General features: G+C 45.5%; 1 protein-coding gene across 1 annotated transcript in view; it reads right to left on the bottom strand.

Moving 5' to 3' along the window:
* Positions 1–18,487, bottom strand: part of EFCAB6 (EF-hand calcium binding domain 6) — a 245,902-nt gene that overhangs the window by 122,706 nt on the left and 104,709 nt on the right. Inside the window, exons 11-15 of the mRNA XM_061124022.1 lie at positions 16,489–16,596; positions 14,152–14,257; positions 6,313–6,480; positions 3,371–3,430; positions 3,114–3,274 (exon numbers count right to left, since the gene is read on the bottom strand). Of these exons, the coding sequence (XP_060980005.1) occupies positions 3,114–3,274; positions 3,371–3,430; positions 6,313–6,480; positions 14,152–14,257; positions 16,489–16,596 (603 nt within the window). The remainder of the gene's footprint in view (positions 1–3,113; positions 3,275–3,370; positions 3,431–6,312; positions 6,481–14,151; positions 14,258–16,488; positions 16,597–18,487) is intronic.

Below are 18,487 nucleotides of genomic sequence, written 5' to 3'. Positions count from 1 at the left end.
GGAGTGGTGACAGGGAGAGAGTGGTGACAGGTAGAGAGTGGTGACAGGTAGGGAGCTGGTGACAGGGAGAGAGCTGGTGACAGGGAGAGAGCTGGTGACAGGGAGAGAGTGGTGACAGGGAGAGAGCTGGTGACAGGGAGACAGTGGTGACAGGGAGAGAGCTGGTGACAGGGAGAGAGTGGTGACAGGGAGAGAGCTGGTGACAGGGAGAGAGTGGTGACAGGGAGAGAGTGGTGACAGGGAGAGAGCTGGTGACAGGTAGAGAGTGGTGACAGGTAGGGAGCTGGTGACAGGGAGAGAGTGGTGACAGGGAGAGAGCTGGTGACAGGGAGAGAGTGGTGACAGGGAGAGAGCTGGTGACAGGGAGAGAGTGGTGACAGGGAGAGAGCTGGTGACAGGTAGAGAGTGGTGACAGGGAGAGAGCTGGTGACAGGGAGAGAGTGGTGACAGGGAGAGAGCTGGTGACAGGGAGAGAGCTGGGTGACAGACAGTGGTGACAGGGAGAGAGCTGGGTGACAGGTAGAGAGCTGGTGACAGGTAGAGAGTAGCTGGGGGGAGGGGTGCAGGTCGGGGGAAGGTGGAGAAGGAGGCAAATAGAGTGACCTGCCACTCTGGGTGGTGAGAGGTCCACCAATCTCCTTTCCAAGTTAGCATGTCTAAAATGAAACTGCTGATTTCTACCCCTGGAAACTGTCCCCCTCAGCCTCCCCCCGCTCAGATGACAATCCTGAGTGCCCAGGTGCTTAAGCCAGAAGCTTGGATTCATCCTCACTTCCTGCCCACCCCGCCCCAACCCACACCCCTGGCAGTTCAGCCAGTGGTACTCCAAACACACCCTGAACCTCCACATGTATTCCCAGTACGTATTCCTAGAAGAACCACAGCAACAAAGTGGGCAGGGGGTGGTTCTTATCACACTGAAGTGAAAAAAGTGAAAGTGTTAGTCACTCAGTCATGTCTAACTCTTTGCAACCCCATAGACTGGGGCCTGCCAGGCTCCTCTGTCCATGGGATTCTCCAAGCAAGAATTCTGCAGTGGGTAGCCATTCCCTTCTCCAGGGATCTTTCCCACCCAGGGATCAAACCCAGGTCTCCCACATTGCAGACAGATTCTTTACCATCTGAGCCACCAGGGAAGCCCCTTGTTACACCAAACTGCTTTCCAAGAGGCTTTGTCCTTTACCCACCCACCAGCACACATGCGAGAACCACTTTCTCCTCCTTCCTGCTCTGTCTTTCCACGTGTTTGCAAATTTGCATTTCTTTTACTTCAAGTGGTATCGAACATAACTTATAATTTTTTTCTACATATTAACCTACATTTTAACAAAGCAATAGCAAGCCTTCTGCTCAGAGCCTTTGGCAAATAGAGACATCTCATTAGGATTTAATCATACTGTTTTCATGAAAGGCAGACTTAGTGTAACCTCTTTACAGTGAGTGATGCTGTTTTTACATGTAAGAAAAGCCTTTTCAAAAAAAAAATTAATATACTTCAGAAAAAGAGGAGTTGATATAAAGAAAATAAAGTGTACTCAGGTAGAACATGAACGCCATTGGGCAACATCTTCTTTTTAGGGACAAGTAAACGGAGACCTCAAGAGGTTCCCCTCTGTTGGCCCTTGGAAGCTGCTGCGAACCTTTAACAACTCCCAAGCCTCCTATTCCACCTGCGGCCTCCCCCCTCAGCTGACGATCTCGCCTACCCCTGTGCTGAGAAGTCCGGAGGGGGGACTCCTAGGTCAGCACCCGCCCCCCACGACCCCTCTTCCCACCCTGGCTCCATCTGCTTTTCCTTTCCAGATGCTGGCTGCAGTCTCTGGCTTCTCCCAGCCCACAGGCACACCAGAGCCTGTCTGTGAAGCCAGGTGACTCCCTTCCTGACCCTACCCTCTCTACTCCACACACATCCCGAGGACCTGCTGGGTCTCCCCCCACCGAACTGCTCACCCCACTTGCTTTCTCTGTGACCTCTGACCTCCCTGGCCCCCTGCTCCCTGAGACTCCCTGCCCCCTTAGCCTCAGGCACCCCCATCCGGTCCCATCGCCCCGACCTCCTCGGCCTCCTCTGCTGCGGGACCAGCTGGGGCCCTGGTTGCCTGGAGGTGCTCTCAGGTCCTCCCCGAGGCCCGCTCACCTCAGCCAGCCAGTCCACCGCCGACCCAGACAAATGCTTGTCGAACAAATGAACGAGCAAACAGCTGGTGTGAGGAGGACGCCGGGGTCTCGTCCTGGCCCGGACTCCTCTCTGAGCCCCACGTCTTCCTGCAGCTCCTTTTCTGGTGCTTTCACCCCCGGCTGGCCAGCTCCTCTGCTCCCTCAGTGGCCCTGTGTCTCTCCCACCTGACGGCTCGAGCAGCCCCGGGCATCCCCGGAGATCCCCTCCGCCCTCGGCCCTCAGCCTCCCCGTCCAGAGTCACCAGGCGGTTCCTCTGCTGCCCAGACCACCGGAAGCAGCCGGCCCCACGGTCCTCTGCCCCTCCTCCAACCCTGCAGGTTGCCAAGGTCATCTGCAGTGAGGGAACGCCGCAGGGGGTGAGCCCCTCCACGTGGAGAGGGGAAGGGACACCAGGCAGGACCCATGGAGCCTTCAGGACACTCTTCTCTTCTTTCTCTAGTATCCCTGTCCCCTCCAGCTTCGGCTCAGCTACCACAAAGTAAGTTTTAAACTAAAATGAACTATAAATTATATGTATAAACTATAAATCGGGCTACCATTTATGGGCTGGTTGGTCACAGCCAGATACCCTGGGAGATAAAACAGTATGAAGATGAAGACCGTACGAGTCACGGCGACCAGGATGGGACCCAGGCTCCACGGCTCACTCCCGTGTGTCTCCAAGGAGTCACTGAACTTCTTCAGGCCTCCATCTCCTTGTTCAGGAAAAGGAGTTGTAGTGCAACCTTACACACTGGTGGTGAGGACTCAATCATATAGTATATATGCCAGGTTCTCAACCAACGTTCAAGGCTTAGTACAGGCTCAATAATTAGAAGCTATTACCAATACTACCTACTAACATGGCAGAAAACATGTAGAAAAAGGTTTAGAATTATCAAACAGACTTTAAGGAAAATGTGACATGAACTAATTCTGTTACCTGAAAACTTACTTCACTAAATGTTCAGTTGTTAAAAATGGGCAGAATATGCGCATGATTTTCTTGAAATTATTTCGCCCAATGAGTCCTGTGTCTCCGAGGTCATATGACCGCAGCATATTACAGAAAGCTGATATATTCTTAGCAATCGAGTCATGAATAATTTCTTCCACCTACCAGGAAAAAACAAATTTTATTTACCAAGTGGCATGTTTGTAACCTGGGGTGGGAGGTAGCACCCTGGGGCCACATAGGATAGCGTTACTTACTGAATCCCAAGCCAGGAAGAAAGGCACCTTGGTGTCTTTATAGGCGGGTATTTTGTGCAGCTGATTGGGAAAGAGAAAATGTGTATAAATACAAATCACTCATAGAGGCAGTGGGAGCTTAGCAGGCAGATGGACTTTGAGCTGTCAGTTTTGTCCCTGATTAGCCGATAGTTTAGACCTTGAGCAGGTGTGTCTGCCCCCCAGGCCCCATCTGGAAACGAGGATAACAACATTCAGTTTGTGCTTATTTTAAAAAGTACAACAAACATGAAAAAAATCCATCACCTAGAAATTAAATAATGAACACCTAGATTATAACAAAGGGGAATACTCTGTATCTTTTAATATTACATAGCAGAATTTTTACTGACACTGAGGGTTAACAACATGTTAACTGATGATAAATTTAAAAGTCACTAATTACCTATCTCATTTTAAAATAAAATAGATATCATATATGAAAATATATATAAATACATATATCCAGCTCATCAAATTGTATACTGTATATTAAATTGTGTACTTTCATATATCAATTATATCTCAATAAAGTTGCAAAAAATAGTGTGTGTGTATATAATGGTATAAAGGTTTGGAAGAATATGCAAGGGTGAGTAAAAACGTAACACAATTCCTCCATGACAGAATTAGCGGTGGTCTTAATTTTCTTCTATTTGCACATCTCTGTGTTCCAGTGTTTCTAATCCATTTGTTTATATTAACATTCACTCAACACACTGCTTTGTGAGGATGCCTAGCACTGGACTATGCTTGAGGGTACCGCTGGCAGTGAAAACAGAGAAGTCTCCGCCTTCCTAGAGGCACAACAATTATCATGACACAAACGTGACCCTGTGGCCGGTACAGGTGTGTGAGGTTGATGACTGCAAGGTTGGCTTTGTCAGAGGGGTCCGGGGGATCGCTGGGAAGGCTGAGACCTACTGAAGGACTCCGGACAAGGGAGTGGGAAGGGGATCCTGGCAGGAGCTGCGGTGCTGAGGTTGGTGGAGGGAGCCTGGGGAGCCTGAGGACCTGGCAGTGTGATGGCGAGGAGACCCCGTGAGAGGCGGCCAGGCTGGACCACGAGGCACCTCATCAACCACGTTGGGACGTCCTGCTTTATCCACAAGCCTACAGTCATTAGAGGGCTGGAAGCCCGGAGGCAGACAGAGTCTGATCTAGAGCAGGCAGAGACTACGCTGCTGGCCACGTGGAAAACACACTCTCACATGTCTACAGTTTTGTTTTTAAAGAAAAAAAAATTGGATTGATTAAAAAAGAAAGAGGAAAAAGGATGGCTATGTGCAGTCAATCCTAAAAGAAATCATGCCTGAATAGTCATTGGAAGGACTGATACTAAAGCTGAAGTCCCAATACTTTGACCACCTGATGGGAAGAGCCAACTCATTGGAAAAGACCCTGATGCTGGGAAAGATTGAGGACAGGAAGAGAAGGGGACAACAGAGGATGAGATGGTTGGATGGCATCACTAATTGAATGGACATGAGCTTGAGCAAGCTCCCGGAGATGGTAAGGGACAGGGAAGCCTGGCATGCCACAGTCCATGGGGTCAAAAAGACTCGTACACGACTGAGCAACTGAACAACAAAGATGTGCAGAGTTGTGGTGATGGGCAGAGGCGATGATGCACAAAAGCCCACACAGTCTCTGTCTCACCGGGGAGCTCTGGAGAAGCTGCAGTTCTCTGTTTCTGCAAGTGAAAGGACTCTGGGACTCACTCTGAAACAGCTCAAGAAGGACCCAGTGACGTGGGTTAGGATGTGCACAAGGTGGGCTTCTCAGGTGGCACCAGTAGTAAAGAACCTGCCTGCCAATGCAGGAGATGTAAGAGACGTGGGTTTGATCCCTGGGTCAGGAAGATCCCCTGGAGGAGGGCATGGCAACCCACTCCAGTGTCCTTGCCTGGAGAATCCCATGGACAAAGGAGGCTGGTGGTCACAGGAGTCTGTGGGTTCCCAAAGAGTCGGACACAACTGAAGCAACTTACCATGAATGCACACAAACCATAATATTTAAACTAAAAGCTAACCTGTACCTGGTAAAAAGAAATCTTTAACAGACATTTCAATGAGACTCTGCTAATGTCTATGGCACGCATTATCTGAAACTAATCTGATTTTTTCAAAGTTCTTAAAATTTTAAAATACTAAATAGCTATTAAAGTTATAGAAGGATTAATAGTAACAAAACTATCAACTTTTCAACTAAAAGAAATAAATATCAGAAGTGTTTGCCACTAGAGGCAATAAGCAGCTGTTGTGTTTTGTTTCATTGCAAATGCATGCATGCTAAGTTGCTTCAGTCAAGTCTGACTCTTTGCGACCCCATGGACTGTAGCCCGCCAGGCTCCTCTGTCCATGGGATTCTCCAGGCAAGAATACTGAAGTGGGTCGCCGTGCCCTCCTCTAGGGGGATCTTCCCGACCCAGGGATTAAAACTGCATCTCTTACATCTCCTGCGTGGGCAGGCAGGTTCTAGCAGTGCTATTGAAATGCTGTGAAAAGGGGTCATATCTAGTGTATCACGTGCTGCCATTCAAGGAAAAGTTTTTGGAAATGTCAAAGTTCATCCGTCAGTGAGATTCAGAAAAGTGAAAGCTGCTCAGTTGTGTCCGACTCTTTGCGACCCCATGGACTGTAGTCCACGGAATTCTCCAGGCCAGAATACTGGAGTGGGTAGCCTTTCCCTTCTTCAGGGGATCTTCCCAACCCGGGGATTGAATCCAGGTTTAGAAACTAAAAGTTAAAATCAAACAGCTTTTAAACACAACTCTTACTTAAAATGAAAATTAACTCTGGTGGAAAATGTGCAGTCATTCAGTTCTTTAAACCACATTTCACCTGCATCTCTTATTTCACTAACAACACTGAAGTTTCCTGCCGTAAAAAGAAAAGGAAATGTGAAGTTGTGGCAAAACTCACCTTAGGGTTCTGTTCAATTAGCCCAATAAGCTTGCTGACGTTGACACATCCGGTGCACCCAGGGTCAAGTATTCGCATTAGTTCTTTGAATTCTGAATCACTTATTTTTACAACCATGCAATTTAGAATGCGTTGCAGTTCTTGCCCTGTTATATGTCCGTCAGGTTTCTGAGCATGAAAATATTATAAGGGATTTTTTTTTTTTAAAAAGGAAAAAAGGAAGGAAAAGCATGACATGTAATGGCAACACTTAAAAAGTCAAGATTTGGGGCCAAATAAAATTGTGATTTGAAATACGAGAACCTCAGCTGATGCTCACTGTATAACACGTGCCAAGAGCAGCCGGGGGAGGGAATCTAGAATTTTGCCAGTGCTGTTGCTACGATGTTCTTTGTCAGGATGTGGCAAGAAAGAGGCTGACCCTCTCCCCGGGACAGGCTGAATGCTGGTGGTCTCAGAGGCCAAACTCTTCCTGCCCTAACCCACCTGAGGACCCGGCAGCTCAGCCACACTGGGCATAGGCCTTCCTGGAAATTCAATGACAATTTGCCAATTTACTAAGAATATTAATGATGCTTGTTTGCACCACCACCAACCTCGTCAATTACATAAATGGACAATTACTTAGCGAGAAAAATTTCAGCCACACACCATAAAGAAAGCATGCTATGAGCAAAATACTGGGAGGCAAACTTCTTCTCCCAGAATAAAAAATTACCAATAAGTAAATTGAATATCAAAATTGAGAGAAACTATTTACTGGAAAGGCAGTAAGGACCCCATCTCTTCATAAAAGATATTGTGAATATTAATGTGACCAAAGACTTATTAAGTGATACAGCAGTGTATGAATGTCAACTACAAATTTAGGGTCCAAAACTTGAAAAGGACAGAAGGTTTTCTTGGAGAAAATAAAGTAATTTAGAGAGTATGTTCAGGGCACTTTTTGGTGGGGGACTGACCATTGTTTAATGTCCAAGTAGGAATCGTTGACAACTAATATTTATGATTTTCAATAATCAACCCTTATCACTCTCTAATTTGAGTATTTTCATCACCCCCAAAGAAACCTTGTGCCCATTTGTGCTCACTCTCCATTTCTACCTTATCCTAAGGGATTAATCTAGTTTCTATCTCTATACATATTTGCCTTTTTTCTGGATATTTCATGTAAATAGAATCATACAACATTTGTATCTGTATGTACCTTCCATCTGCCTTCTTTCAACGGGTATAATGTTTGTGAGGCTTATTCATGACGGTGCATGGATCAGTATTTTGTTCCTTTTTATTCCTGTTACTTCTATTCCATTGTATGATATGCCACATTTTGTATTATCGTAAGTTGATGAACATTTGGACTGTTTCCAGTTTGGAAATGAGGAATAATGTTACTGTGGACTCTTGCACACAAGGCTTTGTGTGGACGTGTGTTTTTATTTCTCCTGGGCAGATGAATCTAGGAGTGGAATTCCTGGGTCATGTGATAGATTTGTTTTAAATTGTTAAGAAATGACTCTGCTGTTTTCTGTAGCAGCTGTACCACTGAATGACCCCACCAGGGGTGTAAGGCGCCATCCCCACCGTATCACCAGCGCTCACTGCTGTCTGTCTTTCTGATAGTAGCCACTCCAGGGGCGTGAGGTCGTCACTGCCCATTTGCATTTCCCTGAGGACTAACAATGTTGAGCTCCTCTTCCTGTGTTAGCTGGGTATTCCTATATATTCTTTGGTGAAATGTCTATTAAAATCTTGTCCATTTAAAAAATTGGGTAGTCTTCTTATTGAGTTCTAACAGTTCTCATATATTCTAGATATAAGTCCTTTACCAGATACAGAATTTGCATACGTTTTTCTCCTAGTTTGTGGTTTGTCTTTTCACCTCCTTAATGGTATCTTCTGAAGCACAAAAGCTTTTAATTCTAAATTAGTCCAATTTATACATTTTGTTGTTTTATGGATCATGCTTTTAGTATCACATCTAAAAAAAATCTTTGCTTAACACAAGGTCACAAAGAATTACACATCTGTCTCCTTCTAAGACTTCTACTGCTTTAGCTCTTATATTTGGGTTTATGGTCCATTTTCAGTTAATTTCTGTATATAATGTAAAGAAAAGGTCTAACTTCAGCTTTTTGCATTGTTCAGTCACTAAGTCATGACCAAGTCTTTGTGACCCCATGGACTGCAGCATTCCAGGCTTCCCTGTCCTTCACCATCTCCCGGAGCTTGCTCAAACTCATGTCCATTGAGTCGGTGATGTCATCCAACCGTCTCATCTTCTGTCAACCCCTTATTCTCCTGCCCTCAATCTTTCCCAGCATCAGGGTGTTTTCCAAGAGTTGGCTCTTTCCATCAGGTGGCCAAAGTATTGGAGCTTCAGCTTCAGCATCAGTCCTACCAATGAGTATTCAGGGTTGGTTTCCTTTAGGATAGACTGATTTGATCTCCTTGCAGTCCAAGGGACTCTCAAGAGTTCTTCTCCAGCACCACAATTGGAAAGCATCAGTTCTTTGGGGCTCAGCTTTATTTATTGTCCAACTCTCACATCTGTTCATGATTACTGGAAAACCATGGCTTTGACTATATGACCTTTGTTGGCATACCCAACTGTCTCAGCACCATTTGTTGAAAAGCTTACTCTTTTCACCTGCTGAATTGGTTGAAAACTAATTGACCATCAATGTGAGGGTTTATTTCCACACCCTTAATTATGTTCCATTGATCAATGTCTATCCCATGCCCATACCACACTGTCTTTATTACTGTAACTTTTTCCTATGATTCAAAATCTGGAAGTTTAAGTTCTCTAACTTTACTCTTTGTTTCCAAAATTGTTTTGGCTATTCTGCAACCTTTGCATTTCCAAATGAATTTTAAAATCAGGTTTACAATTTCTGCAAAAAAAAAAAAAAAAGCCAGCTGGAATTTTGATGGGCTTTCATTGAATTAACAGATCAATCTGGAGAGAACTGCCATCTTAATAATATTGAGTATTCTAATCCATGAATATTAAATGTCTCTTCACTTATTTACATCTTCTTTTCCTTTTTACCATGTTTTATAATTTTCAGTACACAAACCTGGCCTTCTTTTGTTAAATTTACTTCTAGGTTTGTTATTCCTTTCTGCTGCTGTGAATGGAATTGCTTACTGAAGTTTATTTTCAGATTGTTCATTGCTAGTTTATGGAAATATAACCGATTTTTGTTGACTATGCCAAAGCCTTTGACTGTGTGGATCACAATAAACTGTGGAAAATTCTTAAAGAGATGGGAATACCAGACCACCTGACCTGTCTCTTGAAAAACCTGTATGCAGGTCAGGAAGCAACAGTTAGAACTGGATAAGGAACAACAGACTGGTTCCAAATAGGAAAAGGAGTACGTCAAGGCTGTATATGGTCACTCTGCTTATTTAACTTACATGCAGAGTACATCATGAGAAACGCTGAGCTGGAGGAAGCACAAACTGGAATCAAGATTGCCGGGAGAAATATCAATAACCTCAGATATGCAGATGACACCACCCTTATGGCAGAAAGTGAAGAACTAGAAAGCCTCTTGATGAAAGTGAAAGAGGAGAGTGAAAAAGTTGGCTTAAAGCTCAACATTCAGAAAACTAAGATCATGGCCTCCGGTCCCATCACTTCATGGTAAATAGATAGGGAAACCGTGGAAACAGTGGCTGACTTTATTTTGGGGGGCTCCAAAATCACTGCAGATGGTGATTGCAGCCATGAAATTAAAAGACGCTTACTCCTTGGAAGGAAAGTTATGACCAACCTGGATAGTATATTTAAAAGCAGAGATGTTACTTTGTCAACAAAGGTCCGTTTAGTCAAGGCTATGGTTTTTCCAGTAGTCATGAATGGATGTGAGAGTTGGAATATAAAGAAAGTCGAGCGCCAAAGAATTGATGCTTTTGAAATGTGGTGTTGGAGAAGACTCTTGGGAGTCCCTTGGACTGCAAGAACATCCAACCAGTCCAACCTAAAGGAGATCAGTCCTAGGTGTTCATTGGTAGGACTGATGTTGAAGCTGACACTCCAATACTTTGGCCACCTGAGGCGAAGAGTTGACTCACTGGAAAAGACCCTGATGCTGGGAGGGATTGGGAGCAGGAGGAGAAGGGGACGACAGACAATGAGATGGCTGGATGGCATCACCAACTCAATGGACATGGGTTTGGGTGGACTCCGGGAGTTGGTGATGGACAAGGAAGCCTGGCGTGCTGGGATTCATGGGGTCGCAGAGAGTCGGACTCGACTGAGCGACTGAACTGAACCGATTTTTGTGCATGGAGCTTGTATCCTGTAACCCTGATGAATTCATTTATCAGTTCTAGCAGTTTGTGTGTAAGTCCATTCCTTAGAATTTTCTATTACAAGATCAAGTGGTCTGTGATTAAAGGCAGTCTTTTCTTTCTTCCCAGTGTGTATGCCTTTTACTTCTTTTCTTTCCTAATTACATTGTCTAGAACTTCAGTATAATGTTGGAAAGGAGTAGCTAGAGCTGACATTATTGTGTTTTTCCTGATTGGGGGCAGAGAAGGCAATGGCAACCCACTCCAGTACTCTTGCCTGGAAAATCCCATGGATGGAGGAGCCTGGTAGGCTGCAGTCCATGGGGTCGTGAAGAGTTGGACATGACTGAGTGACTTCACTTTCACGCATTGAAGAAGGAAATGGCAACCCACTCCAGTGTCCTTGCCTGGAGAATCCCAGGGACGGGGGAGCCTGGTGGGCTGCCGTCTATGGGGTCGCACAGAGTCGGACACGACTGAAGCGACTTAGCAGCAGCAGCAGCAGCCTGATTTCAGGGGGAGTATTCAGTCTTTTGTCATTAACTGTGCTGTTATTGTTCAGTCACTAAATTGTGACAGCCTCTTTTGCAATCCCATGGACTATAGCCTGCCAGGTTCCTCTGTCCATGGGATTTCCCAGGCAAGAATACTGGAGTAGGTTGCTATTTCCTTCTCCAGGGGATCTTTCCTACCCAGGGATCAAACCCGAGCCTCCTGCACTGGCAGGCGAATCTTTTACTAGCCATCAGGGAAGCCCAATTATGCTGTTAGCTTTGGGTTTATCATAAAGGCCATTTATCAGGTTAGGGAATTTCCCTGCTATTCCTAGTTGGTTGAAAGTTGTTATTGAGAATGAGTGTTGAATTTTTCAATTTTTTTTTTCTGCATTTATGGTCATGCAGATCTGTCTTTTGTTTCTATTAATATTGTGTATTACGGTACTTGATCTTTTGGAAGTTAAACCAACCTTGCCATCCTGGGATGAACCTCATGTGGCCATAAACATTTAATCCTTTTTACATGTTGCTGGGTGCAGTTTGCTAATATTTTTGAGAATTTTTGCAACTATATTCATGAAGGATATTGGTCTGTGGTTTTTCTCGTGATCTCTTCATCTGGCTTTGGTATCAGGGTAACATTGGCTTCAGAGAATGAACTGAGAAGCATGTCTTCCTTCTATGCACCCTGAGTTTGTAGCAGGCAGCTTTGTGAACAAGCAATCTTTGAAGTCTTCAACACAGAGGATTTGCACATTTTTGGTTAGATGTATTTCTAGGTATTTGGGTTTTCTTTTTTAAAGGATTATTAGCAATAATACTTTAAAACTTCTTTTTCCAATTGCTTATTGCAGTTTATAGAAATATTACTGATCTTCGTATATTGACCCTGTATCCAATGACCTTCTCAATTCTATGATGAATTCTAATATTTTTTGGAAGGTTCTTTGGGACGTTCTACTCATAAAATCGTGTGAGCTGCAGATAACGACACCGAGAATGAAGTACATGAATAGGCAGGGTGCAAACTGTTTCCGGGTGCTAGCACATGAGCCACACCTGACTTAAACGAAAGTCAGTGGCATGAGGGGGTCCACTCGGCTTGGGGGCGGCATACTCAGGCAGCACACACAGCTCCGCGGGGGCTGTGACTTGAAACAGATCGAAAGCCTGTCTTCTAAAAAATTCTGCGTCCTTCTCTACGGCAGGAGTGGGCCCTGCTTCCCAGGGCCATCCTCTGTGGCCAAATGCCATTCCATGCCCACTGCGGGCTCTTTCCCTGTGCTCTCCTTCTCCTACCAGGTCCCAGAATGTGGCCAAGACCCAGGCAAATAATTGGCAGGCGTGGGGTGGGGGGTCCCCATCGGAAACCCCACCTCTGCGGCTCTCAGCAGGTGATGGCTGCGGCTCTCCTGCGATACTCCGGAGGGTGAACTCATCGGCAGTGGGATTCAGTCTGGCACAGGGCAGACACTCAATTCCCACCTTCTCCTGTGTGTGTCCATGAGTCTGTTTGTCCAGAGGTACATCAGGGACTGTTAAGTTGCTGAGATTTGGCTCGGTAAGCATTATTACAGCCCTCCATTGGCGGAGGTGAAGATCCCACCGTTTTTAATTAAATTACTTCTTCAATATACTAATAAAAGCTGAGGCGGGTGAACACACGGGAGCCTTCGTTTATCTTAAAGCGGTGGCCGGGTCAGCATGCTCGCGGGCGGCTCAGTGCAGGGCGGAAGCGTGCCAGCTCGGGGGGCAGCTGGTTCCAATCTCAGCCCCACCGCTAGCAGGGGGAGCCCCGGGCCGGGCACTCACCCCCAGCCTCCCTTCCTCAGCAAATGGGGGTGAAGCAAAAAGGATCGAGTGACGGTAACGACAGTGTCTGCCTGACAGAGGTGTAGAGAGGCTGAAGTGAGTGGACACCACAAAAATCACTGAAGGCAGAGCCTGCACATAGAATGGGTTCCCTATTCCTGGCCGCTCTCAGAGAACAGGTCAGTAGGTGTGAAGATGAACTGTGCCTGGCACACCAGCTAGAACGTCTCCCCCAGACAAAGCAAAACCCAGAGCTCGGAATCCACGCTGTGCGGAGGCATTCTAGACGGACAGAGGTGTGGAGCTGTCCCTGAGTGGAGGGCTTGGCCAGGGGAACCCGGAGCCCAGGGGACTCCCCTTCTGTGTTTGACCCTGAGGCAAAGTAGTTCATTGCCCTCCTGGTCATTTACTAGAGATTCGGTAATTGGATGTGCTCAGTGAATAACTAACTTGTGAGACGTGGCTCTGAACCAAAGCATCCGAATGCTGCGTTCTAAAATGAATGTGAAAGTGGGACAGGAGCTAATGTTTAAAGCAGAATCATGAACAAGCCTCCCTTTGCAGGACAGTTAAGCAACTAAACAGACTATTTTGGGAGTAAGAAAATGTTCCTGTTAAGGGCTACAAGTTGGTTATGAGCCCATAAACTCTAGGGTGGGAATGAGAGGAAAGTTCAACAGGTCAGGGTTAGTCCTTAATTATATAGCTAATGGTGATGAGTCACTTCATTCTTAACAATCTTGACATATGCTGATCTCACCCCCTGGCATTCGTCTCACTACATTGCAGTAAACTTTATGTCCCCTATCTTCCCAAATAGACCCAGCTCTTGAGGTCAGGCTTTGCGTCCCTAAGCACTCAGAATAAGTGCCAGCATATAGTGGTCGTGGTGGTTTAGTCGTTAAGTTCTGTCCAACTCTTGCAAGCCTGTGGACTCTAGCCCACCAGGCTCTTCTGTCTATGGTATTTCCCAGGCAATAATACTAGAGTGGGTTGTCATTTCCTTCTCCAGAGAATCTTCCCCACCCAGGGATCAAACCTGCATCTCCTGCATTGCAGGCGGATTGTTTACCAATGAGCCACCAGAGAAGCCCATAGCATATAATGGGAGCTCAAAAATACTTGTTGAGTGATAAATGAATGAGTATACAGTTTTTTATTGGTCCTGTCGAGTGTTAACCTTCCTCGCAACAGTGAGTTTTTCACCAGAGTTTCAAAATCTTACAGAGTTGATGATCAGCAGTGCTTTCTTCAACGATGTATAGTGATCTTCATGTCTAAATAGCTTCGTGATAATGTTTTCCTTGTGAACCTGATTTCTAGAGTTGATGCTACAAAATTAAGAGAAAGACGGGAATAAGGTTATGTTCTTGACCTTTGTTCTTAATGCAAAAAAAAGAAAAATCACCCTAACAACATCTATACTAACGCTTTATTTCTGGATGGCTCCTCTTCCAAAAAGTGTCACGTGCTCATGTGGGCCCATCTGTCACTCAGTCAGCGTGGTACCCAATCAGGGAGCCAGCTTGCATGCAGTTCCCACAGGCATCAATTAGTCTTACAGCCCCATCACTCTCCCCTTCCCTTGCCGGCGAGTTGTGGCCAGCCGTCTCGCCGGTTAAGGCCTTTGGTCTCAAAAAAAGATGCTGCGATCACAGTTGAGACCAAACTGATTAGTGTTGAGATCATTGCTGAGACCAGCACCTCCCTGTGGGGGCAGCGTGTTGTAGCCCACTCGCCCACATCACCGAGGACACACGTTTCCAGTTCTGAAACGGTGAGGACGTCTACCTTCACAAGCTGTCCCTCACTGTTGACAGTGGCCGTGACCACCTCTATTATCAGACCCGTCTCCCTTACTTGCCTCTTGCTTTCATCCCCCGAGGTCAGGGCCAGCAGCCCGCATGTACGCTTGGAGGCCCGTGATCATCCACTGGAGAGATCAGAGCCAGCTTCACCGGGGATTCTGATCACAGCGGAGGCTGAAGACCCTCCTGGCAATATACACTCGCCAGCCTCCCTTTTCAGGGTTCACGGTTTGACATGTCCCACGAAATAAAGAATGCGGTGAATCAGACTGGCTCTGAACATCTCTCAGATCATTTAGGGGACTTCACTGCTGCATCTATACGGCCCTCTTAGCTTTTTCCAGTTGTGCGAGAACATGTAAACACACACAGCCCTGCCATCACTTTTACGGAACATAGGAAGTAGCAGAAATGCTGGGTCTGAGTTCTTCACGTGACTTGGAAACTGGCTTTTCTGAAGACCACAAACACTGGCATGAACGGGTATGTTTGCACCAGTTTTATCTACCACAGTACCACTGACGCTGGGGCTGGACGGTTCTTTGTTGCCAGGGTAGGAGGGGAGAGTGGGGTGGAGGTCCCATGCTGTGCACGGAGGGATGTTTAGCAGCATCTCCCGGGTGCATCCAGTGGAGAATGGTAGCACCCCTGCCCCAGCTGGGACCACCAAACATGTCCCATGACGTTGCAAAACATCTCCTGGGGGGGCCAAGACGGTCCCCAGTTGAGAACTACTCTTTTAAAATAAATAAAGTTCACAGGTTAATTTGTACAGTCCTGAACAAGGCACCGTGGGACAAGAAAACTAGAAAGAAATAGAAGTAACTTTACTTAAGAAACGAACTCATAGAACTGCATGTATTGGTGGGGGGGCGGGGGGCGCGGGGCGAGCGGCTCTGAATACCTGGAAGGCTGGTGACCAGGGCAGTTCATTAAATATTTATAAACCCTGAGACAGGGATTGGACCTAGAGAAATGGGAATTAACTCTGTGGTATATTTCACTTTACAATAGAGCGTAGTGCTTTCAATGAAGGTGCTGAGGTTATAAAGGCTGGTTTTTTCTTTCTTTAAGATTCATATAGGGCAATCAATACAGTGTGCACATCAACATAAAACAGTTCTTAGAGTGAAAGTCTAAATGCTAAAATGTCATACTATTAAGTATTGTTTCATGTTTCGGGGCCCCAACCATGGTTTATGTGATAATGTAAATCTCAAGTTATAATAGACATTAGAATGAAAATGAAAATAATGGCACTCAAGGCAAATAATCCACAGTATATGCACCAGGCAGGTGCAGCTGGAAAACAAGTTAGCATACATTATTCTTTTCCATATAACATTTAAGAATTACATGTTTATACCCAATTCTACAAGAAGACACTTAGTGCTCAGAGACTGATCTTGGCAGGGTGGGTGTCTGCACTGAGGACATTTAGGCTCCCATTCTGCCTCCATGACTCGTTCAGCCTATGATCTAGTGCAGACTCCCTTAATGCCTTATTTTGCATCTAGAAGTTGAGTGATAATTATACCCACCTTACAGTTTAAGGTAATTTTAAATAAGAAAAATATATGGAAAATAATTTATCAGCTATACATTATCATGTAAAAGTCTGTAATTATTCAATGAAGACTAATTTGTCATTCAATAAATGAAGAAAAAGTAATTCGAATATTCTCTAACCTTTTGCATATTATGATATGTGTAACCAAACTTTAGCTTAGTTTTTTTTTTTTTCTTTTACATACCTATTTCTTTTTGTCAAGGGAGCTTTATTGCTAGCTTCATATTGAGGTTCATAAAGTGATGTTAAAAATTGCTTCCAATTGACTTTAGTGGTGGTTTTAAGTCCAAATCTGGATTAGAAAAAACAAAGATAGTATTTTAAATTATATAACACTGCATGGATTAAGTGCTTACTACTGAACTAAAATGGCAGCAGTGAATTCATACGAAATTTTGTATATAAGGTAAACAAAATAATTTAGTAAAATAATACTGCAAATTGATTTTTTAAAAGCAAGGAAAAAACAAACTGACTGTACATCTCCATGTAGCATACACTGAAGGGAGAAACTAAGGGATTTGATAAAAATTCTAATGCTCCTGAAATAATTCTTTCAAATTCATTATTTGAAGAGCTCAACTGGAGTGGTAGGCAGAATAAAAGCCCCAAGATGTTCATGTTCTAGGTCCAGAAAATAGAGGAATAAGAGAGAAAATCTTTAGATATGTGAAAAGCTTTAGATATGTCTGCGAGAGCCCCAAGCCCAGCATTAAGCAGGATGGACAACGTGTACCCACATCTCAAGCCTTGTTGGAAGAAGTGTTCTACTTGTGCGCTCCTGCCATGCAGGGTCCCGTGTTTCAGAGAACAGAAATCATGTAGACGGGAGACGAGCTGCTCAACCACTGACCGGAAATGGCGGCAGGCAGAGTGGGTGTTGGCAAGACTGCTGGCTTACTCTCAGAGTCGTCAGGGAAATAACCCAGAGGATCTCCTGTGAATCTGACATGGGCCACGCGCGGGACAGCAAGTGTGCGTGTGTGCACACACAAATACACGGGGTCATCTAGGTCCTGCCCAAGAAGGCCACTTGGAAGAATGAACGGATCTTAGTAAAGGGAGGCTTTCCTTCTCTATTTCCAGGTTCCCAGGGGCTGAGGAGGGAAGAAGTAAGTGATCAGCTGAGATGGAGATGCATTTGCCTTCATCAAAGAACTGCGGACGTGAGAGCCCAGTGTGGAACCCAGAGACCCAGCAGAGGCTCTCCTGAAAGGAGACGCCTGCAGACAGACACTGGGTAGGCCCAGAGAATGCCGTTTCCAGCTCACAGCAGAGCTAGTTCAGTACAAACATTCCTGCTCCCCATTTTTTCTCCCCTTCCTCTGGGCACTCCCACCCTGGAGGAGTCAGAACCCAAGTTTGCAATATGGGGAAGGAAGAGAAGTGCACAGTGGGGAGAGAGGAAGAGGCCATTTGTGCCCCAGCAGGCCCCAAGTGGGCCAGGAACCCGATTCACATTTACATCAGGTCTACCGCTTTGACCACCATCTGCGACTAACTATTGCAACTAGTAAGCTGGGGCTCTTCGTGTGATTCGAGACAAATGAGAAAAATCAAAGTCTGCTCATACTTTTCATCCAGGGGGCAAAAGAACTAATCCAACTGAGGAAATTTAAAGGGACAGTGGGAAACAAAATTCAGTTGCTTTAAGGCTGTAGTGGGCTTCCCAGGTGGTACTAGTGGTAAAGAGCCTGCTGCCAATGCAGATAGATGTCAGAAATGAAGGTTCAGTCCCTGAGTTGGGAAGATCCCCTGGAGGAAGGCACGGCAACCCACTCCAGTATTCTTGCCTGGAGAATCCCTTGGAGGGAAGAGCCCGGCAGGCTGCAGTCCATAGGGTTGCAGAGTTGGACACAACTGAGTGATTTAGTGCGCGTGCAAACACACACACACACACACACACACACACACACACACACAAGACTGTAGTACTGCCATCTCAACTGCGGTTTATGTTTGCACCCATCCACCCAACTGTCCATCCATTCATACATCCATGTATCATGCCAAACTACTGTCTTTTCCCACTTGAATCTTTGCAATAATCTCATTGGTCTCCTTGTACCTATTGTTGCCTTCCACTGAAATAATTTCACACTTTAACCAGCCTGCTGTTCTTGAAATGCAAATATGATCACTCGTTTGCCTAAAATCTTTCCATGACTCCCCACTGCTCTTAG

This window comes from Dama dama, chromosome 22 (assembly GCF_033118175.1).
Source record: "Dama dama isolate Ldn47 chromosome 22, ASM3311817v1, whole genome shotgun sequence".
Taxonomy (NCBI): domain Eukaryota; kingdom Metazoa; phylum Chordata; class Mammalia; order Artiodactyla; family Cervidae; genus Dama; species Dama dama.
This window is presented reverse-complemented; position numbering and strand designations above follow the sequence as displayed.